Below are 24,885 nucleotides of genomic sequence, written 5' to 3'. Positions count from 1 at the left end.
GTTGTGTTATTTGATGTTTCTATAACAAGCAAAGAAAAATCTGCCGAAGGATACGCGAATGAAACAAGTAAATGGCCAAATGAATCATGAAGTGTAAGGTAGAACGAAAAAGTATTATGCAATATAGAACGCAAAAGAAATGTCAGGTACAGAAAATAGCATGGGCATGTAAACAATAAAAAAGTAGTTTGGTGTGAGGTGGACTACGCCAACATGGTAGGGAGAGGAGCACAGGATTGTCCAGCATTAACAGGGTGCATTACTGTCTTTTTTTGTGGGAGTGGGATGGGGGTATACGTCCATGCAGCACAAAAATCCTACGCCTCTCTGGGTGTCCAATCCTATCTATATGCCTGTCCCGACCCATTCCCATACCCATACCCACCCTGGCTCGCCGCCGGCCCTCCGTAATTTGGCTGCGGCACCACCGGCGAGTACGGTGCGGGATACCCACCCGCTTGCGACGCAGCGGGTGGCGGTTGCGTCCACGGCGAGTCTGCGTACGCGGCGTGCATGCGCGGTTGTGGGCCCGCGGTGGAGAAGGCGGAGGGTGCCATTGATGTGAAGGGCATGGGTGCGCGCGCGGGGCGGGAGGATGGTGTCATGGTCATGGGTTGGGAGGCGCCGTATTCGGCGAATTTCGGGGGTAGGGCGGGGCCTTTGCCGGAGGGCATTATTGTAGGGTTTTGGGAGTTGTTGCGGAAGGCGCGGTTGAAGGTGCCGGAGAGGCGGGAGGGAAGGGAAAAGTCGGCTCCGTCGTGGCTTTTGCGCTTGAGCTGTGGGAATGCATAGATGATTAGCTTGTAGATCTCAGGGAGACATGACAAGTCAGACAAGCTCCTAAAGAAAACTTGAGGAAACATACCTTGTGGATGATAAGCGAGCCCAGTCCAAGAACGATCGTGAGTCCGAGCAATGCACCCAGAATAATCACACCGATTCGCAGAGGTCCTGAGAAAACCGGTTTACTGCCAGTCGTCTCGGCAGCCGGAGTACCAGCGGTAGCAGGCGCGGCCGGCGGAGCCGCTGGTATCAAGTTGATGCCGGGACGAGCGGAAGGCGTCGCCACCACCGCCAGGGACACAGAAGACGGGATGATTTCATCCGTTGTAGGCGGGACATCCGGTGCGGCGGGTGGAACGGGTGCTGCGGTGGGAAATACGGGGGCTGGCCCGACGGAAGTGGGTGCTGGTGGGGCTACGACAGTGGGTACCGGTACGGGTACGGGACGAGGGACGACGACGGTTGGGCGTGGAGCAGGGACGACAGGAGTCGGCGGTTGAGGGACTATGGTTGGGGGAACGGGCCGTGGTGGGGGAACTGGAACTGGTGTTGGTCGAGGAGGAGGCGGTCGGACGATTATGGTGGTGACAATCTGCGCGTTCGCAAGCTCGCAGACCCATATCGAGAGAATGGCTAGGACAGCTAGACAGTAGCGGTATGAAGAGAGCATGGTTCCGTGATGTGAAGTTCGGTGGTGAGTCGTGGGAATGTGGGCCTGCACAAGTAGGTGGGAAATGTCGCTTGCGAGTTGTTTCTTTGCTTCTATCGTCTATTGTAGCTCTGCCGTCCTCTGCAAGGTGCTTCTAATGCTGCTGTTGTTGCTGCCGATCTACGGTGGGTGTTGTGTGTCCAGCTATGGTGATGGGAATTGCGGGAGTTGAAAGTGAGGTGAGGGCTTTCCCAGCGAGCCAGCGCTTTTCGTAGGGGATGGGGGGCGGAGTTGAGTTTGTTCTTCACGGCGAGGGCATTTGCGGTCGACTGCGGTTGAGAAGAGGGAGTGAGTAAGGCGGTCGTGGTGGGAAAAGGGGATGACGACGACGAGGTAACGTTACGTTTAGGACAGCCAGCGTTGGGAGTACGTACTGGTATAGTTTAGAGATGGTTGCAAACCAGGAGAAGGCGCAGGGGCCCTTTGGGAGGAGGGGGGGGGTTATAGCGGGGGGCTAATATCCGTTTCGCAATCGCCACTGGGAAAGGCAAACCATAACCCAAGTGGCCTCATGTAATAGGACGGGAACGAGGAGGAGGCTCCCCGTGCAACAGGGAGTCAGGGAAGGAAAGTAAGTCACCGCCCGCCCACCGCCGCTCGCACGTATTCTCAATCGCCGCTCACTTCCTCCGCATGGGACTCCACCTGCAAAATCGCCACCGCAGAGGAAAAGACAAGGCTAAAAAGTCCTGAATCCTGATCCCGATTATGCATGCAACAGCCCCACCAACGGAACAGCTCGGCTTGCAAAGACATGAAGAGATCGCTATTATCCCATATTCCTACAACTAAAAGTGGCAAAGGCAACAACCCCGTTGGCGTCCTGGCGACCTTTTCACGGCCGCCAGAACATGCCCCAAATTACTATCTTCTTCATGCTCATTAACTTCCATCTACCATATCCCATGCAGCGCCCGGCCTCGCCGCCGCTTGGTGCTCCGTGGATCGTCCAAAAACTCAAAATTTCGTGCATTCCACATCAGCTTCATGTTCATTCATTGTACTGAATCTTATAATGGGCTACAACTTCATCCTCTGTATGCGGCCGGGGCTGAGCCGTGTTGTTGGTTCACCGTTGGCAAAAAACCTGGGTTATGGGGACGTGGATTTTTTCCTGGGGGTGTGAGATGAGAAACCGCGCATTTCCCCCACCAGTGCTGCCCTTGCGCTTCCGCATATTTCGTCGTCGATGTCGATAGGCCGCCTCGTATATAGTTTGAATGCCAAGGAGCGTCCGGGCGCTGCCTCCCATCCATCCCACATCAACTCTAAAAGTTTCTGCTGGAGTTCTTCTGACCTTCATCACTGGCAGTCAGCCAGGCATACAACCGTGCATATCTACGAGCAGGTAGGGATCCTACACCACCGCATAGAGATCCCATACACCAGGCGGACGTAGCGGTCGACGGTCGCCGCCGCAGCACCTGTCGGAAATCATGCTCGGAGCCGAGAGATTGCAGGGATGCCCGCTTCCCAACGCTGTCGACAGACAGTCGAGACCTGGCCAAATTCAATAGACGCCAGGCGTTCCATTCATTTCGCTGCAGTGTCGCCCGTACATTTGACACACCCGGCTCAAAGGAGATTCCGGACGGATGGCAAGAGGCAGACCCAAATACAGAGGCATCGAACGCTCTGGGCGAAACGGACAGGCGGAAACCTGACTTTAGACCGATAATGATCGCAGGGCTGGGTCGAAGCGTCCGAAGATCATGTACTGTAAGTTATCATCTTGCTGAACTTTCGGAGGCTCCATCTTTGACTCTGGAAAGATGCCTGCATCCTTTCTCCGATTACTACCCATATGTGATAACTACAGTACATGCTGACTTGGAGTGGTGGAATGTTGAGGCTTTCCTGATCGCCGGTGCCCCCATCCCACCACCCCGGAATCCAAAGCCTCCGCCGGACACACGAGGGCACCCGCGCATCCCGTCCAGCATGTGGACCAGAAGGCAGAAGCGGTGCTCCCTTCTCTTGCTATCTACATACGGAGGAACGCTTTTCGCTGGATCATGCTTGACGTTTCCGGTAGCGCAGGGTTAATTTGAAGTGTGGCCTGCGAGGATGAGCTCCTTCATGAGGACGAGGGTCGAATGCGTGCATCCATCGAAAACTCTGCGTCCCGCTTCTCTCGAATCCTCGAACCTCCCCATCGCTGCCAAGCCGGAACTACCCGAACTCCTACTACGTATAACATGACGCCCTCCTCCAGTTTACTTCTGGATGCAAATCCTCTCACCGCGATTTCGATTTGGCGACGTTGTCGCACATTGATGCGCTGCTGGAAGCAAGCTCGTCTTCCTTCTGTCATGAGCTTCTCTTCCTTGTTCTTGGTGATGAAACCTTTCCGAGCTTAACGGCGCTTGCTAACACGTACGCATTTAAATCCGCTTCCACACGTGTTCCCGTCGGCATCGATAGGATCACTAAGGCCAAAGCGCCGAATACTGTGAAATTAGAGAAGGATCTCCCAAGTGCGAGCGCCTCTAGATGTATTGTAGGCGACTTGCTCGTTGCTATCGATTGTTTCTCAGGCAGAATTTAGAAGCCAAAAACGTCAAGCAGAGGCATCTTTAAATCCAAAGTTGCACGTGACCGCCACTGACATGAGCCTCCCGATAATAAATGCTTTCGGAATGGCTGCTCCGTCCCAAAAACTGCAAGTGCAAACTGCAAGCGACATCACTGACGACTCGCATCTGAAGAGGTAATATCAGTGTATCCAACCTATGTTTGGCAAACCGCTTACGGCGAGAGAGTCACGGCTGTAGGTAGTCTCGGGGAAGGCTTGTCGAGGAGGACGTTTGGGCCAGAGTAAGAGAGGATACCCCCCACCACCACCTCCGATTCTCGCCAATAAAAGGACTCAACAGAGAGCAATAGGGGTATACTCCCTCGAACTGAACAATGCTGTGGCGAAGAAACCCCGTCCGTCCGCGCACAAGCTGCCAAGCTGGCCACCGGACCGCCCGATCTCTGGCGTCCGCCTCCGATGGCTCACCCGGCGACCCCTGGAAAACTTTCCTCGACTGGTTCATGGAAGCCTCCACGGCCCCACACCACCGCCACCAATCCCGCCGGCGATGTGCATCCATAAATAACAGGCGCCACGCCACTCGCCCCGTCGCGAACCCGGGAGCAGACCCATTCCGGATGCCTGAGCGCATGGATAACGAGATTCAGGTTTTGTTCCCGAATGTGGCGGGGCCGGCGCGGAGTCGGAGGAAACATTCCACGATACCCACCCCGCCCGGCGTGACGGCTGAGATTCAGTCGATGTTGAATAACCTAGGATTGGGGGCGGACGCGGTGTTGGAGAAACATGCGACGGGATCGGGGGGAGGGTCACAACAACCGCCCCAAGGTTCGCGAGTCCATCCGGATCTGCTAAAGAACTACAATCCCCATGCACATAGTGCGAATTATACAACGGCGGCGCAGCGGGGTTTCCATTTCACTGCACGGACGCGCGCCGCCGCCGACGATTACAGCGAGGCGATAGACGCGCTGCTGGAAGACAAGATCGAGACGGAGGCTCCGATTTTAGGGAGAACAGGAAAACAGCGCGAGAAGCTGCCCGTAGACCGCACCCCCGGCAGCGTCTTCGAGCTCATCCACCTCCTGCACGAGTACCGCCAGAAGATCGCCGAGGAAGAAGGGCTGTATACCCAGGACCTGCACCAAGACCGCTCGGCGATCTGGCGCACCTTTGAACGAGTCGCAAAAGACGCGCCGGCGGATCTCGAGCAGCTGCAGAAGTTCGAGTTCAAAGAGATTTGTACCGTAGCGAAGATTGCGAGAGTTAGCGCGCCTAGACGGTTGGAACGCGTTAATCTGCTGCTCAAGTCGATGTCGGCTCGTGCCGTAACACCGGGGGTGTGGGGTTACGAGGGGTTGATGTATGCCCATATTGGCACGGAGGGGGCCGTGAAGGAATGTACGAGGATATTGGGGGAGATGGTGGCGCAGGGTGTTGTGCCGCGATACCTCACCTACAAGATTCTGCTGCGTGTACTCATCGAGGGACAAGGCGTCGAAGCCGCCCGATCCTGGCTGTTGAATGAGGTGGAAGGGAAAATGGACGTGGAGTCGCGGGGAGACATGGGAACGAGCGTGGAGAAGCTCAAACCCAACCTATTGCTCTACAACGGGCTCGTCCACGACTACGTCTCCTCCGGTGACATGACCAGCGCCTGGCAACTGGTCGACTTGATGCGTGAGAAAGGTCTTTGCCCCAACGTGTACACCTACATGTTCCTCATGCACGGGTACGGCAAGCGCGGCGATCGGGACGAGATGTTCCGCACCTTCGCGGAGATGGTCAAGAACGACATTAAACCTGATCGCGCGGTCTACGATACCCTTCTCGCTGGGCTGCTCACTGGCGGGCGTCGGCAGCGTGATTTTGAACAGGAGGCGGAGACCGGTGTCAGGCCGGAAGACCAGCGCGCGACGACGAGTGTGACACATCAGCAGCGACAGGCGGCGTCGGATGACTTGCTGGCGCAGGCGACGGAGGTGTATGAGGAGATGAAGGACTCCGGGTTCAAACCGGGGCTCGTGACGTATAACATCTTCATGCACGCGTTTCTGGAACGGAAAGATCTGGCGAAAGTGCGCGCGTTGTTTGATGAAATGACTATGGCGGGGATCAACCCGGACGAATCAACGTACTCGCTCGCAATCCGCGCGTGTATCTACGCCCGGAACCTCAAAGGCGTCGACGAGGTCTTCCAGCACATGCTAAACAGCGGGATCGAGCCCGACATCGTCGTCTACGGAAATGTCATGACCGCCCACGGGCAGCTGGGCAACCTCGAGAAGATCCGCTACTACCTCGAAGACATGCGGCGGCGGCAATACACGCCCAACTACCACATCTGGCACATACTCATCAACGCCTACTGCCAAGCGCGCGACATGGACGGCGCCGCGGCCGTCGTCAAAAGAATGCAGGACAACGGGCATTTTATAACCGAGCTGACCTACAACACCTTAATGCACGGATACGGTCTCGTCGGCGACCTCGAAGCCGTGCACCGCACCTTCGACGCCATCAAGCACCTTCGCGTCCGCACGTCCATCTACTCCTACAACAGCGCCATCGCCGCCTTTGCACGTAACGGCGACCGCGACGCCGCCATGCGCGTCTACCTCTCCATGGTCGAGAAGGGATACCCGCCCGATACCGTCACATTCAACATCCTGATCCACATGGAAGCCTCCCGCCTCGACGCGGCGGGGGCCGGGGACGTCTACCGTAACATGATCGCAAGCGGCGTCGAGCCCGATGAACAGACGTACATCCCGCTGATCGAGATGCATTCCATGCGGTACGATACCGACCGCGCTGCTGCGATCCAACGCCACATGCTCGCGTTGGCCCACACGACCGGGTCGATCCTTTCCCACAACGCGGTCCTCAAAGGCCTCAAACGCCAACGCGACACTGCAAAAGCCGAGCAAGAATTCGCGTTCGCGACTGAAGTCCACAACGTGGCACCGGATATACGCACCTTCGACATGCTGGTCCGAGTACACGCCTACAAAGGCGACGTCGCATCCGCGCGCAAATGGTTCGAAAAGGCAAGGGAGGAGTATGCGATTACGCCGGACGTGCAGCTGTGGAACGCGCTGTTGACGGCGTTTGTGCATGCTGGGGATCCGGAGGGGGCTTTTGGGTTGTTTGAGGATATGAAGGCGGCGGGGTGTAAGCCGGATATCTTTACGGCTACTTTGATGATGAAGTTGGGGGCGAGGAGGGAGAGGGGTGCTGGAGAGGCGGGTGGGGAGGGTGGTGGTGTGAATTCTTTGCAGGGGCAGGGGCAGGAGGTGAGGAGACGCGCGACGGGGAAGAGTGTGAGGAGGGGTGGTGGTGTGAGGGCGGCGATTCAGATGAGTTTGCCGGTTGCGGGTGCCGGGGCTGGGCGGCCAGGTTTTGATGGTGTAGGGGTTGCTGTCGATCACACGACACCGGAGGCATCGCAAACCGAGAGGTCACCAGATCCCACCGACATCTACGCAACCCTCGCCGATGCATCCCCCGATCCGACCGCATCTCCAAGTGCAGAAGACCCATCGACCGCTCCACTAGCAGATACCGTGGATCCAACCGGCCAACAACCCATCGTCACCGACGCAGAACTCGATAGCCTGATAGGTGACGACGACGTAAGTGCCGAGGTCGTCTCGAGTACGACCCCCGCGGATCCACCCGCCCCACCGAACCCGTCTGACACTGCTGTGTCCCGTCCGGGAAGCTCACAGGCGCGGCCATCGTCGTGAGTTTCGGTACGGATGCCGAAGTTGATAGATTGATGGGTAACGATGGAGTGATTAATAACTCCGACCACACCGGCCACACCAAACCCATCCGACACCACCACCCTCGTCAGACGGGGCTGAGAACGACATTACCACATCTGAAAACGAAAGTTGTCCCGCAGATCCGACAGAACTGCCGCGGCGTGCGGAGGGGGCTGGGATTGACGAGTTGGCTCGGAAGTGGGAGTGGGGTGAGCCAAACATTGTAGATTTTTTTTATATATGGACATAGAGAATGACATCATGAGGGTTGTGTATCTTATCATGCAATGGATTGAATGATCTGTATGAGCAAGTCCGTCATGGAATCCTCGCAAAAACAATTCGTTCCGGGAAAGACGCGTCTCGAAACTCAGCTGTATGAGCCCAGTACCCACACGATCCTCACCCCACCAAGTCAGGACAGGCATGGACGATCCCACCCTCAACGACCCCGGCTTCAACGAGCTCGTCGCGCTCGACCGCGGCTTCAAATCCCTCCGTCTCGACGAACAGATCCAATCCGTGCTGAAATTCATCGAGTTTTTTCAGAAATATGATTCGGCTAGTGTTGTTGGGCCTGGTAGGAAGGGGATGTGATTGAGTTGGAGGGGAGTGGCGGAGGGCCACGGGTGGGGTAATGAGGGGAAGGGGAAAAGAATAGTGGCTGACGGATTGTTCTTGTGATTGGTTTAGGGTTTATCAAGCTGGCGGAGTATTGGCGGACGAGGTTGGTTGAAGGAGTTTGGCAGACGACGTTGGGAGTCCGTTACATGGTTTTCTGGGGAGGGGTTGTTGTGAAGGCTATGGATATACCAGCATCATCCAGAGTAACATCCCATCGTCCATCTTGCCCACATCCGAATAACAACCAGCAACAATATCGTCCGGCAATACATTTTCAAAGTCATAAAGCACAGCACAGGGGCATTGGTGCATCTGAGCAACGCGGACGATGTGTTGCGCCGAATCGCGGTGCTGCTGACGAGTAATGATGTGCTTGCGAGGACTTTGACGCTTCGGTGGGTATTCTGGTTTCGTTTCTAGCCACTGAGAGATATGGCTGATGATAGATGGAGAGTCGCCGTGCTGATCTTGGTTTGCAACGTCAACAGCGTTCTTGGATACATGGCTGTCATCGCCGTCAACAACTTCGAGGTGCATCACGGGTAAGCTGCCGACGATCTGCTCTTCAATCACTCCCCATTGAGCAACTGTCTAATCTTTGGCAAACCAATTAGTATCCGCCTCATGCTGGACTCAAAGGACTCGATGGAGGTGGAGGCCGCGCTGTTCGCCGCGGAGAAGCTATCGTTCAAGTCGGAGGCGTTTTGCGTCAACCATCTGCCAAAGTTGAGGAGTATGGTGGAAGGTGTGTTTCCGGGGAGATGAGTTCGTACGTTAGCGCCGTTCGAGGGCGTTGATGAAGAGAGGGAAGGCGATGTTTGACTTATGCAAGTGATGGTTGCAGACAAAGGTCAGCCGACGGTGATCAAGTTGAAAGTAATCAGGGTGTTCAAGAATATGTATCATCACCCGGCCCTTGCATCTGCGGTAAGGTCCGGTGTCCGCATTGCTTATAGAGAATGCGACTGATTCAGATCTTGCTTAGGCTAGAGACGCGTGCCTGCGTTACCTAATCAGCGCTAAAGGGGATGAGCCGGTTCTCACCACGCTGCGAACGCTGACGATTCTCGCCGTTCGATGCGTTTTTCAAATCGGTGAACAGGTATGTGGCTTGATGTGGAAATGATTTGGGGACTTACATATGCGCTGGTATTCATGTGCTGTCTCTACGCGCAGATTGACCTGCTTCTCCGCTACCTGGAAGAAGCAACGAGGACCACTGTGCAGTACGGGATTTGCTGCAATCTTACGTTGATAGCCAGAACGCAGTGTCACCACTTCACGCAGGATCAGCACTTGGTAAGTGCTATCTAAGAGCAGCGACATGCCGTCACTTCCTTGAAGCTAAACCTTTTCCCAGCGTATCCTCCGTTTCGCCGCGCAAACAGACTGCACGACAGTCCAAAAGCGGGCACTGACGACATTAAAGCTCATCTGGGATCAAACATCAGCGGAGTCGGTTCAAAGCCCGGACATCGTGGACGCGCTGGAACCCGTCGTGCTCGCTCGGAACGCACTCTCGTTGGACGCTGCGCTGTTCCTTGATAAGCTGAACCATCCCGAAGGGGAGGTGCGTGGGGCGAAAAAGCTGCTTTCCGGTGAGGACGATTGAGTTGCGACTTTGTTGGGAGGATTGCGGGATTGAGAATTGACGTTTTGGGTCTGCAGAGGCGAGACTTGCCAACATCCTCAAGGGCCTAATCGAGAAGCTCATGACCATGTCGCAGCAGAAAGACACCGAGAGGGTACCTTAGACCTGATGCAACGAGGAAGCTTGAATCCGCCTGCTCATGATCTCCCTTTCACAGTTAGAACTCGTAATGCGCATCATCGCCGGGTTGCCCATAGGAAGATTCTTAGAGGAAGTGTGGCGGGGAATTCTTACGATGCCTGGGTTGGGGAATGCCGAATTCGACACGAGCTTCAATATAGCGATGGCTGCGGCGAGGCGACGTCCGCATAGGCATCTGACACCGAGATTCATGTTGACGACGGCGAATGCGCATAGATCTAAGCTCAAACCTGCGACATTGAGAACTGCAGTCGTTACCGCCTTCGAATTGATCACTGTCGCCGATGGATTTGAGGATACCGCAGCATTCACAAAGGAAGTAGGACCCTTACTACCGATCATCCAGGCATCGCCCGAAGGCGCGTGGTACAGCTATCAAATCGCGAGAGCAGCGCTCAGCGCGGGCTTTCCGGAAGTCGGCTCATCACTTATACAACCCATCGTCACGCAAGGGCAGTCCGAATCCTCCCTCTTCTGGCTTACAAGCCTCCAATCCATCGCGGACGCATTCTCCCACGTCCGAACCGCCCACACCTCCCCAACGCCACACGACGAACTGCAGGGCGCTATTTCGGCTCTATGGACAGCACACACGGGCATACAGGCACTGGAAGGGTTCAGCCAAACACCTCGACGATTCCAGCAAGAGTTCTTGTGCTTGCATGCGGGGGTATTGGAGACCACCGCGGCGGTAATAGCCACCTTGACGCAGCATGAGTCCCTGATGATCCCGCTTGGTGGGCAGGCGGGACGCGCAACGTGGGATGCTCTGTCGACGCAGTTTGCGGGGCATGCGGGTGGGTATGAGGCTCTTGTTGGGCATGTGCATGCGCTTGTGAGACCTCCGAATGGGGATGGCGCGAGGAGGAAGCGACGACTGCCTACGCATGATGTGGCGGAAATCACGTTGAGGTTAATCGATTGTCTTCAGCTGTTTTGTTTGTTGGTTGAGGAGATCACCCGCCATTTGGCCTTGGGGAGTACACCACGGGCCGAGGGGCAGGCTTGGTCTCGCTCTGCCGCGTCTATTTTGATGTATGCGCCAGCTACGGATGTCAGCGCCACCACCCCCACGACTCGCCGGCGGAAATCGCCGTTTGCGCTACCATCAGGATTGCAGAATTTGGTGCGGGATCCGCAAAACGTCGTGCGACAGTCGCCAACGGTGAGTTCTGTGCTGTACCACATTGCCTTGATTTCCGAGGTACTGATGTATACACACCCTGCCCCTGCTTTTTATTGCATCATTCATTCCGCTACACAGGACCTTCGCAAGCTGCTCCTTGAAGCCGTCGCCACATGTGTGTGGGTGCCGGAAGCTTTCTTCTTTACTGAGCTGCCGACCGCTTGAAGCGTCCTCCGGCCAATCTAGACATCCAGCTCGTTTTAGTTTCTCTCTCCAAGTGCACGCGGCGTAAAGGTGGGATGCAGACACCCATTCAGAGAAGGAACTTGCCGCTGTCGGCCGGTTTCTATATATAAATGCTATGGTGGTTTCCCCCGAGTTTACGGGGTGCCTCGGACATACCGGCGGCTTCAACCGCTGGTTAAGAACTTCACCCGGTCGCCGCCGGTTTGCACTGTTTGGATGTGAGGCATGTATATGTAATACCCCACAGTTATTCATAATGACATGCTCTGAGATTGGCCGACCTTCTCCAGATATTTCAAACTTTACAAAGCCCTGTCACTCTCATGTCATGGGCCTTTCCGAGATCTCACCAGCCCAATCGAGAATTTCTCAACCTCTCTTTCACATATTGCGGACCTTCTAAGTGTACATGTACATGTACGTGCTGCTCAGAATAACAAGAGGAACGAAGGAAGAAGGCAATACACGAAGATTCTCTCAAAACTCTCACAAGGCGTCGAAAACTCCAGCCCTCAACTTCACGATTGCATCCCAAGTCCTGCACAACAGGAGGGAAGAAGCCCAGGAAAGCAAATGTACCCACGTACGTGACTGTAGCGCTCCGCTACGGAATGGTATGATAACCCTGCTATCCCACGGTGTGGAAATGCAGGTATCCTCAGCGTACAAGTTATGACATCCCTCGTGCGTTCGCTCTTATTCTCACGGCCGATGGATAATCGCAATACTCACAGCAAGCCGTGGGGTAACTAGCATACATTGTTTTCCGTGGCAACAAAACATATTGCTCAGTCTCTGCGTGCCGAATTCGAGCACGCGCTGCAGCGCTTTGTGCGGATGTTGTGGGAAGCATCAAACGCACCGGGTGGCCCCATGCGTGAGATGCACTCGAACTCGAGGTTTATCATTTCCATCTCACTCTTCTCCAAGAACAGGAGATGAAGGCATAGTATTCACGATGATCCAGGTTGACACTACGTAGGATGTGTTGTTTCGGGAGTTGTCCGGAATATTGCAAACAAGTCCTCAAATGGAGCACGACACCGATTTGCCTATTTACACTCAGTGGAGGACGTGCATGAAAAGAAAACTGTTCATCTGGGGGCCTTAAGGTTTGCCCTTTTTCTTTTCGCCGGCCCGTGCGCCAAGCCTGCCATCAATCGACAATGAGTCTACTCGTGCGCTGTGAAACTCGGACCCTGCGACGCCAACAGCATGAAACCAACCCGAGATATTAGCATATGGCAATGGCTTGACACCTGGGGAGGCTCTCCGCTTCTTATTGCGACAAGCTGTCAAACACGGCAGTCGATTCGGGGCAAATCAGCGCAATTTGATTGATGATAAGTTGGGGAGTCCGCAACCAATGGGAGAGCGAGTGGCGTTTCACCAATGGCGATTTTCTTCTCCCACTGCGCCACCCGCAAAAATCCCTCGCCTATAAAAGCGGTGAGGTACCCTCGAAATCCCCCGCCCCCACTGGTCAGCAAAATCCCGCAAAACACGCTTTTGTTTCTAACAGCGCGCAACCGGCTCTTTATCCGCCAATCGATCGTCCTCCAACCTGTCAAGTTCCCCCGTCACTGACCACCATGGGATTCCTTTCCACCACCGTCCGCAACAACCCACAACGCGTGGTCCTGTTTGCGGCACTCGGCCTATCAATTCTATCGATCCTCGCCGTCGCTCTACTCACTCAACTACAAGATTATACCTGCTGGTCCGAAACCTGCGCCGAGCGCGGTACTTACGCTTACCAGAACCTCGTCACGATATGGACGTTCTACGCATGGCTCGTCGTTACCGCGGTCGCTGTCTACTTTGCTCAGCAACGCAATTGGGGTGCCGAGATCGTTTTCCGTCTGCCTTTCACAAGTTACCAAGTTACAAGGATGAGGTTGATGGTCTTCACCGCGGTGTTTACCTTACAAGCCGGAATCTTCGCCTATTGGTGGCGTGCCGCCGATCAAGCCAGGCTTGTGGCGGCGATTGCTGCCCTAGCTAATCCTGAAACTGCTGCAAGCGCTCACCACCATCGTCGTCATGAGCATGATGAGCCTGCTGCCGCAGGTACGACTGGTGCGAACATCGTGATTCCGTTTACTTTTGACATCTTCTGCGGCAATATGTTCAGGTTTGTACTGCCGTGGGAATCATAGCTCTTGCATTAGCCACAGCGTACTCACTCTCCGTCCGCCTTCCACATTACAGAGCCTCAGCGCATCCCGTCGCCATCCAACTGGCCCTCGCCCTCATGCCCGTCTCCCGTCGCGGCATCCTCTCCTCCCTCCTCAAGATCGACTACGATACCTCCCTCGAACTCCACCGCTGGTCGGGTGTCTTCACCATCATCTTCGCTTTCGGGCACAGCATGGGCCACGAGCTCCCCAACTACATCAAGCGCGGGCTCGTCGGACAGCTCAAGAACCGCTTCAAGCCAGCCGCTGACTACAGGGGCGCCGTGACCCTCACGGGCTACGTCGCGGCCTTCACCTTCCTCTGGGTTGGCATCAACTCCATCCCCAAGATCCGTCGAGCCAACTACTCTTGGTTCTGGATCAACCACACCCTCGCATGGGGGGCCATCGCAATGGCGTTCATCCACGCCTCGCCGATGCTTCACCTCGCGATGCCCGCCGTCTTGTTCTACATGGTCGACGCGGCCGTGCGCGTGTACAATCGCACCACCCCCGCCCACATCACCTCCGTCACCCTCGAAGAATGCGGATACATCCGCGTAGACATCGCGGGATGGGACGTCCCCTACGCCCCCGGCCAATGGGTCTCGCTCAAGATCCCCGCCCTTTCCCGCGTCATGTGGCACCCATTCACCATCGCCTCCAGCTACGGCTCGCCCTCTAACGCCAGCACACCGTCAGTCCACTACATCCACGACGAGTACAACACAACCCCCAACACGCCTACCTCCCCCGGTGGCGTAGTCGAAAAGTCCAGCTTCATGAAATCCCGCGAGATCCTCGTCGCCCGGGACACCATCACCCTGATCATCAAACCCACCGACCGCAAGAACCGCTGGACATCCTCCCTGCTCGCTCTATGGGAGTCCCGCCGCGACGACGAGGGCCACGCGCCCATCGAAGTCTTCATCGATGGGCCGCACGGTAAATTACCCCCGCGGTTCCTCTCCTCGCAACATATCGTTACCATCGCGGGCGGTTCCGGGATTCCCGGCGCGCTGTCCATCGCCAACCACGTGCTGGAACAGAACTCGGTGCAGTCAATTGATGTCGTGTGGACAGCTCGCGAGGCTGGCGCGTCCAGGCTTTCTTCGTACCTTGAGCTGCAGAGGCATAAGGTGTTGCAGCAGGCTGGAAGGCATAGCTGTAGCTTGAATGTGAGTTCGCGGGACGGACGGCTGGATATGCTGGCGAATGTCAGGGATACGATTGCGAAGTTTGCGGACGAGGACAGTGTGGGCATATATGTGTGTGGACCTGGGGAGATGGTTGATGCGGTTGTTGATGCTGCGAATGAGTGCAGGAAGCGGCGGGGTGGGAGAATAGTCGTGCATACCGAGGGATATGAGCGATAAACGGGTCGCTTTGCGGATTTCGTTGACAGTGCTTTCTGGTTTGCCTTTTCGCCAGATTTTCAGTGCTACGTAGTTTCGTTTTGTTTCTGCCATGTATACTGAATACCCATGAAATACGTTTGACATCTTGGACTTTACGCTCTACCTTTCGGGGCAAACCTTGTTCAGTTGACTGCATCCACCTTTGCACATCAAATCATATGTTACTTGGTGGTCGTGGCTAGGGGTCGCTCAAGGGCACCACCCTGGGCAACTCGACAAGATAGCTTGATGCACCCTGATAGCCGGCACATCCATTCGGACCCGATGGAACAACCGAACTAGCCGATCTCCCCTTTCCGCATGGCCCCAGGTGTGGAACGCGACGTTCGACACGCATGAAGCTGTCCAAGTGCAGGACCTCCGACCACCCTTGAAAGGAGCTTTGAGCGCTCCGACTTGACCCCGATGCCTGCCCCGGGTTGTTCGTCCTTGGTCCTCACATTCCATACCCTGTCATGGAGCGAGACGAGAGCTGCCCAAAGTTGCCCAACGCGTGAAGTCACGTGCCCGCCGATCCGCCGATCCCCCCCCTTTTCCGAGTTGTTTTCTTCGGACACTCGGGAATTTACCTCCCTCGCTTGCTCCTGCATTCCACAACCACTCCAGATCTGACGTCCACCTCGTCCTTCTCCTCAACGCAACATAACAAACATGTTCGCCCGCAGCCTCCTCACCCTCCGTGCCCCGCTCACCCGCACCACCACTCTCGCATCCCCCACCGCCCTCTTCGTCCGTAACTTCGGCACCAAGCGGATCTTCGTCGGAAACCTCCCCTGGGCCGCCAACACTGAGGACCTCAGCGTTCTGTTTGGCAGGTATGGCGAGGTCAAGGACGCTAAGATCATGATCGACCGCAACACCGGACGGTCCCGTGGATTCGGTTTCATCGAGATGGAGGAGAACGGTGCTGAGAAGGCTATCGAGGCTCTTAACGGACGCGACTACAAGGGACGGGACCTGAGGGTGAGTTTATCATGAGCGGGAAACACATCTTCTCGTAAAAATATCCCACTTATGCGGTCTTGCTACGGAATTCTCAGATCAACGAGGCTACCCCTATGGGCCAGGGACGCTCCGACCGTAACTTTGGTGGAAACCGTGGTGGAGACTTTGGCGGAAACCGTGGTGGAGACAGGTGGTGAACACCCATCAACAAAACTTAGCGATTAGGGGAAGGGAGGGCCGGCGGGTGGTGGACCCAAGTGTTGGTCTAGGGCGTGGATGTGAGGGGTCGGGCTTCGACATCAAGACGAAGCGTAGGCTCGCAACTACGATTTATTCCCTACCTCGTTCCTGCTCAAGCTTCGGACCCCATTCAGGACTCGAAAGTGAAATTGCTGTCGCAACGCTATTTATTCAAGGAGGGATTCCGTCGATATGCCGCCAGTTTTCCTCGTTAGGTAGCAGGACCCTCGCCTCGTACCCCGGTTCCCTCTCCTGACGCCCGCATTTTGGCGGCGTAATCCCCCAAACTTGATCCCCTATCCCCCGTCGGAGAATATCTTGTACATATTACAGTTGTGAATGTCATATGCCTGATCGTTGACGAGAACCTGCTTGTGCCGGAGGGAGAAGGGCTCTTGGGATAGTCGCATATGTTCCCGTCACCTTCGCCGCTGATGGGATTTCACTACATCTCTCCATTTAGCTTCCCATCGAGAACGAAATCCGGTTCTCCCCCAACGCCCAGTCCTCTCTGACGCCCAGTTCCCTCCCCACTCTCACGATGCCTTTCGTTTGATTCGTACATTTTGAAGCCGGGCGCCGACCCTGTATAAAGGCAATCCGGATATCTTACAACTGGACGAGGCGCTCTCGCTGCCACGATACTTAGCTCGCTTCCAGACGAATGTGAGACATCATCCCGGCTCGCCAGCGCCGGATCGGCCGGCATCCCGAAATGTTATGGACTCCATTCTCCTTGGACATGTACTGTACATATTTGTACACAAAATGTACAGTAACTTTTCTTACCACTACGCAGTCAATTTGGGAATTCGCTGAAGGGGGGATTTGCTGGAGTGGAGAAGTAGGTGACCAAAAAAGTGCTCCGTTGGCGTGGAGGGGTGGCAAGCATCCGGCGTGAGGGGTTCTAGGATGGAATGGAAAAGACATACGGCAGGAGTTCTACTGTCCACTTACGCATCCCACGAACCCTCGCCGTTCAGATTCTTATCCATTCCTCGAAAGCGCACTCCAAGTTCAAGGTCCCACATCATTGAACATAGATTGTAGAAACCCGGCTGGTGGAACTATGTTCAGCATCGTTACGTACGTAGAATGATGAGCGGGAACGCCGAGAGGTACAGTACCTTCGTTGAAGAGAGCGTACACCCAAGTTCGTGTTACGCGATGAACGTCGCCGTCCAAGTGCAGACCTGCTAACTGCGAACACCGTGGTCAGGAAGAAGTTCCAAGACTCAAACTGGGTTGACTGACCGTATACCTCGAAAGGGTCGACAGTTGGACGTGAAGACTCATGCCGTAGCACACCACCGAACAATTCATTTTCAATGAAGTTGCCCGCTTCCGGAAAATCGATTGTTCGGTGGTGTGCTCCGGCTTTCGCCACCACGAGATGGCCGCGTTCATGCATGATTGTCACAAATACGAGAACTTGAGTTCGGAGGATGTATGGCTCGTCCTGCCCAGCCAGGCGCACGTACTGAAGTTATGAAGAGGTAGACATGGAAGTTAGAGAGAGAATGCTGCTCGTTTCACAGCCGAACAAGAAATCAAAACCGTACTTCAGCATTGACAGTGAGCGTGCTGGTTCCACGCTCATGCCAGCCAGCCGAAAATTAGCTCCTCACCTTCCTTCAACATTCCTACACCCATGTCTTGCTCCGGCAAGGTAGCTGGTTACGCGAGACCAACCGCTGACGGTGATCTTGGTTTCGGTCATTGTGTCGGACGAAAAGAAGGAATCAATCGTTCAACTCGGGGACCCCTGTCGCTACAAGGACTATAGAATATGTCGAATACTTTGCAATGTGGATCCGAATCTGGAGAAGGCCTCTGGAGGAAGGACTGTGGATTAAATCGGTGAAGGACTCAATAGGAGGAGGAAAGGAAATCTGGAGGCCACTTTGTACATAGTTGTTTCTTTTGTTTTGAATGCGCTCAAGGTGTTTTTAGTCCGTGATGTAGCACGTTTCGAAACCTCGCACGTTTTTCGGTGCGTTTAGGGTTAGGCAAAGAAACGTCTCTGGCCAACTGAAATCCTGTCTCGATTTGCAGCGACACACAGCAATGATGAGTCTCCCAACCCGATCGCTAGCAGCGGCGCTGCGGCCACTACGCCCAAAGACCGCCTCGATAACAGCATTTTACCTTCCGACATTATCTGCGAAACGACGACATGTAGCAACAGCAGCATCACCAGCAGCCGAGCCGACTCCTACGGTGGTGCCTTCGGCGTTCCGGCGGAAGACGATGCATGCCCCATTGGAGAACTGGAAACTGGCGGAAGAGTACGTGGCGTTGGCGGGGAATAAGAAGGCGTCGTTTGTTCCGGAGACGAGAGGTGCGTTTTGGATCTTTTGTCATGCGTGGGAATATGATCACCTGCGCCTTCACGAGCGCGAAGAAGCCGACGACCCTTCGACGTCTGAACTCTGGCCCTATCCTTCAGGTTCCATCACAGATCCGAAATCGTTCCTGACGGCCATCGGCCGCGGTTTGGACACGTATGCAGACAAGTTCAAGGACTGGGGCCATCTCTTCACGGCTACGGCGGATCAGATGGAGAACGAGTTGGGCATCAAGTGCGGACAGCGCAAATATTTGCAGGGGTGGAGGGAGTGGTACAAGTGAGTTTTCAGTGCCTGGCATATCTGATTTCGGAGAAAGCATAAAGGCAGACGTCAAAGGAGAGCAGGCATGGCGAACATGCCCCGCAGATGTCTGATTTTTCAATGTCACTGAGGAGAATCGAAACGCTGATTCCTGGCGATTCTCTATCGCCATCGTTACCTAACAGGCGCGGAATAGAACCATACGAAGTAGGCATCCCGAAGCGGCAAAAGAAGTACCTAAAGGAGCGGGAGAAGGTCAAGCTGGCCAGGCTGAAGAGGCAGGGGCTTGCGTGAGTTGCTCAGCGCCGGGATATAGGATGTTGGAAATCTCTAGATACGTGTAGAGCCCATATGGGAATCAGCGAACGAATGGCAACGGCACATCGCCGTCGGTATGAAGGGAATCGTGCCTCCTCAGACCGACCGAACGATCCTTCTATACGTCCCGGATGATGACCTTCAGGGTCTCCACGTGTAACATACAGTTATAGAATCATTATTTCCGAGTATGTCGGAAATGCCCAAGTTTCACAGTAGACAAGCAGGGGTGTATTGTATAAGTAGGAAAGGAACATCACAACTACAAAACAAGCGTTGAGGGGAGGAAGGATACTCCGGAATGCAAGGATTTCCAAGCACGGTGGGACGGAAAGTAGGTGTGACAGCCGAAAGACGGCTCTTTACAAGATTATTGTGTAGGCCAAGATGCAACGGGGAGCTCTCAATCACGGCTTGCGCGAGATAGAGTTTTCGTTGGACCCCGACACCGTGGACAGTGATGCCGAGGCGAGGGCTTGAAAACCCCTCGTATCAGTATTGCGGAATCGATGGCTTGATGCGTATTTACTTGGACATCTGGCAAGCGCAGAACCGGTCAAAATCAGCTCTCTGAGCGTCGGCGGTAGAAAACATCCAAAATGTCATACCATCATCTTGACGAATTCCTCGTAGTTGATTTGACCGTCACCGTCAACATCTGCTTCCCGGATCATCTCGTCGACCTCCTCGTCGGTCAACTTCTCTCCAAGATTGGTCATGACGTGGCGAAGCTCGGCAGCAGAGATGAAACCGTTACCGTCCTTGTCGAAGACCTTAAAGGCCTCCTTGATCTCTTCCTCGGAGTCGGTGTCCTTCATCTTGCGAGCCATCATGGTGAGGAATTCGGGAAAGTCGATGGTTCCGTTGCCGTCAGCGTCGACCTCGTTGATCATGTCCTGCAGTTCGGCCTCGGTAGGGTTCTGTCCAAGAGACCTCATGACGGTGCCGAGTTCCTTGGTGGTAATGGTGCCATCGCCATCTTTGTCGAACAAGGAGAATGCCTCCTTGAACTCGGCAATTTGCTCTTCTGTCAGTTGATCAGCCTGACGTGGGGGTGAGGAGAACGAAAGTCAGATAGCTATTCCTCTCGAAGAAATGTCATTCTGAAGTCGTGTCCTTCCGAGGCCTGATTGGGGTGATCCGGACACACTCCATCGCTCTAAGCCATGAAGAAGTTGTACCGCCCAGTAAGTTGACCCTCTGGCCCTCCCCAGCACTTCCACCCTTCTACTTCAGCATCCCGGTCCAAATCCGCGAGACAATGAAGTCTTGGCATTACAAGACACTGCTAACATGACAAGGTTCCTGCAGCGAAATTTCCCAAGGAATTCCACCGCAGGATTGAGTTCCAGCTGCCGTCAACCGTGACAGCAGTAGCCTACCCGCTTGTTTGCTGGACAGATCAACCTTCACCCTTCATCTCAAGCACCGCTTCCTAATCCGTGCACACACTCGGAAACATACAACCGCCGGGTAGATAGCTACACAAGGCGAAGGATACGTACCATTGTGCTACTTGTGAGAAACGATGTTGAGAGGCGGGTTTGTAGATTCCGAGGCGGGTGAAGCGGCCGAAGGGGGCTTTTTGTGGTTTTCTTTCGGTTGTCTTTTGGATGTGGCAAGCCTCCTAATCTGCGATGGATGTGTGATAGCCGCGATTAGCCGGATCCATCATAATGCAACGCGTGAAACAGCAGACCTAAAAGGACGCCAAACAGGGCATGGCCTCACGTGACCTTTTCCAAATTGAATCCCGCGAATTGCGGTAGCCAATCAGAAGCGCTCTGTGTTTTCCTGTGAAAATGTCATCTTCGCCTCTGCAGATCTGAGCGTTTCTGCAAAAGAAAACCTGCTGAATTCGGCCGACGACGAACAAGGAAGGCGACGAGCTTCTCTCATTTTTAAAAACAGGGTTGTAGCACGGGCTTGCTTTGGGAAGGCCATTTCGTGACGGCGTAGCCACTTGCACAACGGCGCACAACAGGAGTCTACCGAATTGGCTGTAAATTAGACCAAGTTTCCAAATTTCGCATTCAGGCGAAAGCCGTTCGAGAAATTAGCAAACAAAAGGAGGAAGAAATAAGGATATATCGCCAGCATGCAGTGCGACGAAGTCATTTGGAAGACGATAGCGCATAACTTTTGCTCGTACAAAGTCAAGTACGTCAAGGACCCTGGAGTTGAAGAACTTTCATGTTGCTAATCCCTACTTCACTGGATAGGACGACAACACAGAACTTCTGCAGGAATGAATATAATGTAACGGGTCTCTGCAACCGGCAGTCCTGCCCATTGGCCAACTCGCGATATGCCACAGTCAGGGAACATGAAGGGAAACTATACCTGTACATGAAAACGGTAGAGCGTGCACATACCCCGGCCAAGATGTGGGAGAGAATCCGTTTGTCGAAAAACTATGCCCAGGCTCTAGAACAGGTGGGTACATGTACCCTTCCGTCAACAGCTCGCGCTGAGTCTGTCAGCAGCGAGAGCACTCTGGGGTTTGCGTTCGTAGGAACCTTCACCGGACAACTGTACTAAAACCTACCCTGTTTACAGATCGACAAAGAACTGATATATTGGCCACAGTTCCAAATTCACAAATGTAAACAACGTGCCACCAAAATGACACAGTACCTAATCCGCATGCGGAAGCTCCAACTCAAGCCCCGCCCACAACTCATCGGTGTGAAGAAGAAGGTTGAGCGTCGTGAAGCGCGACGGGAAGCCAAAGCCGAAGCAGCGGCACGATTGGACCAAAACATCGAAAAGGAGCTGCTCGACAGGTTGAAGAAGGGGGTGTATGGGACGGATGCCATTGTGAACGACAAGCAGTCCGCATTCGTCGGTGCTTTGGATAAGCTGGCCGATGAGGGAGAAGTCGAGCTGGATGAGGAGGACTGGGAGGAAGATGAGGAGGAGTTGGAGGGCGAGATGGAACGGGAGGACGAAGACGATCTTGAGCGGGAATTCGTGTCAGATGTCAGTGACGAGGAGGAGGATCTCGAAGACGGATTTGGAACCATGGAGTTCGTGAGCGATGAGGATGAGGAGGACGACAGTGGGGATGATGCGGACCAGCTGAGTGGTAGTGACGATGGAACTGATGCGGCATCGACAACCTCCTCGCAACCACCAAAAGCGAAGCGGTCTAAACCTGCCACGGCGAAGGGAAGGAAAGACCAAAAACGTGAGTTGGCCTCCTTCTGTAAAGGTCTGAACCCGGTGCTCTCCTGGCCGCAAACTCATATGAGGTTTTCATCACCAACACAGGTGCTCGCATCGAGGTCGAATACGAAACCGAGCAACCTATTCGGGACGCTCAAGCACAATGGTGATAGAAGAGGGCATCAGCACACATGTCAGCCGTCAGCACTACCAAACCACCTTCTCGCACACCACCCTCTCATCATCAGCGCTATCGCATCGTCGCAAACAATGTCACCACCACCTTACAATTCAACCGCACTGTACTTATCATCGCACGGAACGCCTTACACACCTTATTCTTATGCCACACTATCTTTATCGCAATTGTGCTTACCATCTCCCATGTCTGTACTGCCTGTCGCGCGGTACATCTAGACCTTTCACTATGGGGCATCACTGTATACTTAAAACATGCCGTTTTTTCTCCCATCGCACATGTGCGACGTGGACTCTTGTGCATAACTTCGCAAAGGTACATCATTGTCGAAAGGATCTTCCTCTATCCTGCGTTTGAAAACTGGGTTTCTATTCAAATTGATGACAATGGGCATTGCCTACGCACTTCATAGTACAAACATTGGTACAATTATGAAGCTCGGACACTATTTCTCTCGATTCCGCATACGCCCTGATAGAATGTAGATGTGTGCCTCTATCCGAAAACGCCGTAAACTTCCCTCCACTTTCCAACTTCCCAACTTTCTTTTCCAATCTCGAGCCGATGAAGATATCAAATCGCCCCGAGTTCCAAATCCGATTTCCCCGTACAAGTAGCGCAACGTTTGATCAGATGACGAACGAATGCCGAGGACTTTCAGGGCACCATCGCCACCGCATCATCCCCCGCTCCCCCATCGGCCAGCACGGCCGGCCTCGGCGCCGACTCGATCTCTCCACGACGCAACCACGACGACCCTTGAAACAACAGCGAATTGCCACACGATGCCTCATTCCCACTGTGATGACATCTCCTCATAACCTCCGTCCGAGCGTTGCCGCGCACATGCTCAGGGATCATCACCGTGGTCAGCTTCGGGCAAGCGTGCAAGATGGCGTGCATGGCGGCGCGGGTGAATGATGAGCCGAGATTGGTTAGGTTAAGGGCTCGCAGGGTAGGGTACTGCTGCATGGTGAACTGCGTGCCGGCGGGGGATTCCCAGGAGTTGAAGTGCGACGCTGGGTGAGCGATTTCCAATGAAGACGAGCAAGGAGTGCGGGTGAGGGGAAGAGATTGCTCCGGAATTCCCTGGAGGAAGGATAAGAGCCCGGGGGCCGTTACATCACGACATCCGCCGAGATCCAGCACTTCGAGGCGGCGAATGAAGCGGCCGAATATTTGCAGCGCATAATCATATACATGGGTGTTATTGCGAAGCACGAGTCGGGTGAGAGTTCTTGCGTGGTGCGATTTTGCGAGTTTTTGGAGACTGTAATCGGTAACGCTGCCGTTGCAGTTGGCGACAGACAGTGCTGTGAACGACCCGCCATACGCGGCGATTAGATCGATGGCGCGGCTGGTAAGGGTATTGCAGCCGTCGACGATGAGAGTGTTTATTCGGCTACAGGAGGAAAGCACAAGCTCCAACTGATCGTCGTCGAAAATCGTGCCGCTCACATCCAGAGCCTCGAGACGCGGAAGGCAAGATACGGCCTTGACAAGCACTTTGTCCATACGGCCGGCAGCAAGGCTCAGCGATCGTATTTCCGTGCACGCTGCCAGGGCCCGGGCAAATCGCTCCATGCGGCGGCAAAGCGAAAGTGTCCCAGCCAGATTTAAATGTATCATCCGTGCTTTCGCGGAATCCAAGAGCCCCGGCAAGCAGTCCGCTCCGACACTGCTTTGAAGAACGTCCAGATGCGTCAGCTCCTCGCATTTGCGCCCAAGAAAAAACAAGCAGCCAGCCGGTAGCGTCGAACACACCAACTCGAAACCAACCAGACGCGGGAGGAGGCAAAGGACACGGCACAGAGTGGTCATGACGAAATCTCTATCCGGTTCATCCGGTTGAAAGTATGCAAGGGTGAGCCGTTTTACTGGGGCGGAGCGCCGCCGTTGAGCCTTTGTTGCTGCGACGAGGCTCAAGTGCTTGTCAAAGTCGGCACCATTCGCTTCTTTCTCCAACGAGCCTTCTCTAGTAACCAAAGAAGTATAGAACTGGAAAAGGCGGAGTGCTGATTTGCGACCTGACCACAGAAAACGAGGATGCCTCCACAGCATCCTATTCGCCGTACTGCTCCAGTTGCGGTTAACGAGCGCCATCGAGGCTAAGGTTTGTTGATCAACATTGGCGCAGATTATAGTCAGTAACTCGTCGCGTAGAGTTGCCGCTTCGGGTGGCTCTTTGTTTACTATAACTAACTCGGCACGATAGTCGT

At 54.5% G+C, this 24,885-nt stretch overlaps 9 protein-coding genes across 9 annotated transcripts; 6 read left to right on the top strand and 3 right to left on the bottom strand.

Annotated features, from left to right (window-relative positions):
- Position 1: 1 nt before the first annotated feature.
- EV422DRAFT_394505 (uncharacterized protein) lies at positions 2-1,581 on the bottom strand. Its single transcript, XM_053066881.1, has 2 exons — positions 866-1,581; positions 2-776 (listed from the first exon to the last, which is right to left on the bottom strand). The coding sequence occupies exons 1-2, from the start codon at positions 1,451-1,453 to the stop codon at positions 342-344; spliced, it is 1,023 nt and encodes a 340-aa protein (XP_052927349.1). The 5' UTR covers positions 1,454-1,581; the 3' UTR covers positions 2-341.
- Positions 1,582-4,171: 2,590 nt separating this feature from the next.
- Positions 4,172-7,478, top strand: EV422DRAFT_394477 (uncharacterized protein). The gene is made up of 3 exons (XM_053066880.1): positions 4,172-4,309; positions 4,379-7,176; positions 7,325-7,478. Exons 2-3 carry the CDS (start codon positions 4,403-4,405, stop codon positions 7,329-7,331), a joined length of 2,781 nt encoding a protein of 926 aa, XP_052927348.1. The 5' UTR covers positions 4,172-4,309; positions 4,379-4,402; the 3' UTR covers positions 7,332-7,478.
- A 674-nt stretch (positions 7,479-8,152) lies between these two features.
- On the top strand, positions 8,153-11,864 carry EV422DRAFT_523594 (uncharacterized protein). Its single transcript, XM_053069929.1, has 12 exons — positions 8,153-8,381; positions 8,495-8,528; positions 8,674-8,820; positions 8,914-8,967; positions 9,040-9,170; positions 9,270-9,352; positions 9,411-9,527; positions 9,602-9,724; positions 9,786-10,023; positions 10,094-10,170; positions 10,234-11,382; positions 11,482-11,864. Exons 1-12 carry the CDS (start codon positions 8,180-8,182, stop codon positions 11,566-11,568), a joined length of 2,442 nt encoding a protein of 813 aa, XP_052927347.1. The 5' UTR covers positions 8,153-8,179; the 3' UTR covers positions 11,569-11,864.
- A 1,131-nt stretch (positions 11,865-12,995) lies between these two features.
- EV422DRAFT_394171 (uncharacterized protein) lies at positions 12,996-15,292 on the top strand. The gene is made up of 2 exons (XM_053066879.1): positions 12,996-13,723; positions 13,801-15,292. Exons 1-2 carry the CDS (start codon positions 13,182-13,184, stop codon positions 15,140-15,142), a joined length of 1,884 nt encoding a protein of 627 aa, XP_052927346.1. The 5' UTR covers positions 12,996-13,181; the 3' UTR covers positions 15,143-15,292.
- A 384-nt stretch (positions 15,293-15,676) lies between these two features.
- EV422DRAFT_394139 (uncharacterized protein) lies at positions 15,677-16,702 on the top strand. Its single transcript, XM_053066878.1, has 3 exons — positions 15,677-16,147; positions 16,225-16,440; positions 16,504-16,702. Exons 1-2 carry the CDS (start codon positions 15,836-15,838, stop codon positions 16,324-16,326), a joined length of 414 nt encoding a protein of 137 aa, XP_052927345.1. The 5' UTR covers positions 15,677-15,835; the 3' UTR covers positions 16,327-16,440; positions 16,504-16,702.
- Positions 16,703-18,363: 1,661 nt separating this feature from the next.
- Positions 18,364-19,489, top strand: EV422DRAFT_523581 (uncharacterized protein). The gene is made up of 3 exons (XM_053069928.1): positions 18,364-18,710; positions 18,819-18,996; positions 19,167-19,489. The coding sequence occupies exons 1-3, from the start codon at positions 18,437-18,439 to the stop codon at positions 19,273-19,275; spliced, it is 561 nt and encodes a 186-aa protein (XP_052927344.1). The 5' UTR covers positions 18,364-18,436; the 3' UTR covers positions 19,276-19,489.
- Positions 19,490-20,996, bottom strand: EV422DRAFT_523578 (calmodulin). Its single transcript, XM_053069927.1, has 3 exons — positions 20,805-20,996; positions 19,908-20,342; positions 19,490-19,836 (listed from the first exon to the last, which is right to left on the bottom strand). Exons 1-3 carry the CDS (start codon positions 20,805-20,807, stop codon positions 19,825-19,827), a joined length of 450 nt encoding a protein of 149 aa, XP_052927343.1. The 5' UTR covers positions 20,808-20,996; the 3' UTR covers positions 19,490-19,824.
- A 305-nt stretch (positions 20,997-21,301) lies between these two features.
- EV422DRAFT_394092 (ribosomal L28e protein family-domain-containing protein) lies at positions 21,302-22,677 on the top strand. Its single transcript, XM_053066877.1, has 4 exons — positions 21,302-21,459; positions 21,522-21,735; positions 21,859-22,489; positions 22,573-22,677. The coding sequence occupies exons 1-4, from the start codon at positions 21,398-21,400 to the stop codon at positions 22,635-22,637; spliced, it is 972 nt and encodes a 323-aa protein (XP_052927342.1). The 5' UTR covers positions 21,302-21,397; the 3' UTR covers positions 22,638-22,677.
- Positions 22,678-22,995: 318 nt separating this feature from the next.
- Positions 22,996-24,665, bottom strand: EV422DRAFT_394087 (uncharacterized protein). The gene is made up of 2 exons (XM_053066876.1): positions 24,446-24,665; positions 22,996-24,344 (listed from the first exon to the last, which is right to left on the bottom strand). The coding sequence occupies exon 2, from the start codon at positions 24,293-24,295 to the stop codon at positions 23,324-23,326; it is 972 nt and encodes a 323-aa protein (XP_052927341.1). The 5' UTR covers positions 24,296-24,344; positions 24,446-24,665; the 3' UTR covers positions 22,996-23,323.
- Positions 24,666-24,885: the final 220 nt, after the last annotated feature.

Source organism: Fimicolochytrium jonesii (assembly GCF_025526975.1).
Source record: "Fimicolochytrium jonesii strain JEL569 chromosome Unknown EV422scaffold_6, whole genome shotgun sequence".
NCBI classification, from domain to species: Eukaryota; Fungi; Chytridiomycota; class Chytridiomycetes; order Spizellomycetales; family Powellomycetaceae; genus Fimicolochytrium; species Fimicolochytrium jonesii.
This window is presented reverse-complemented; position numbering and strand designations above follow the sequence as displayed.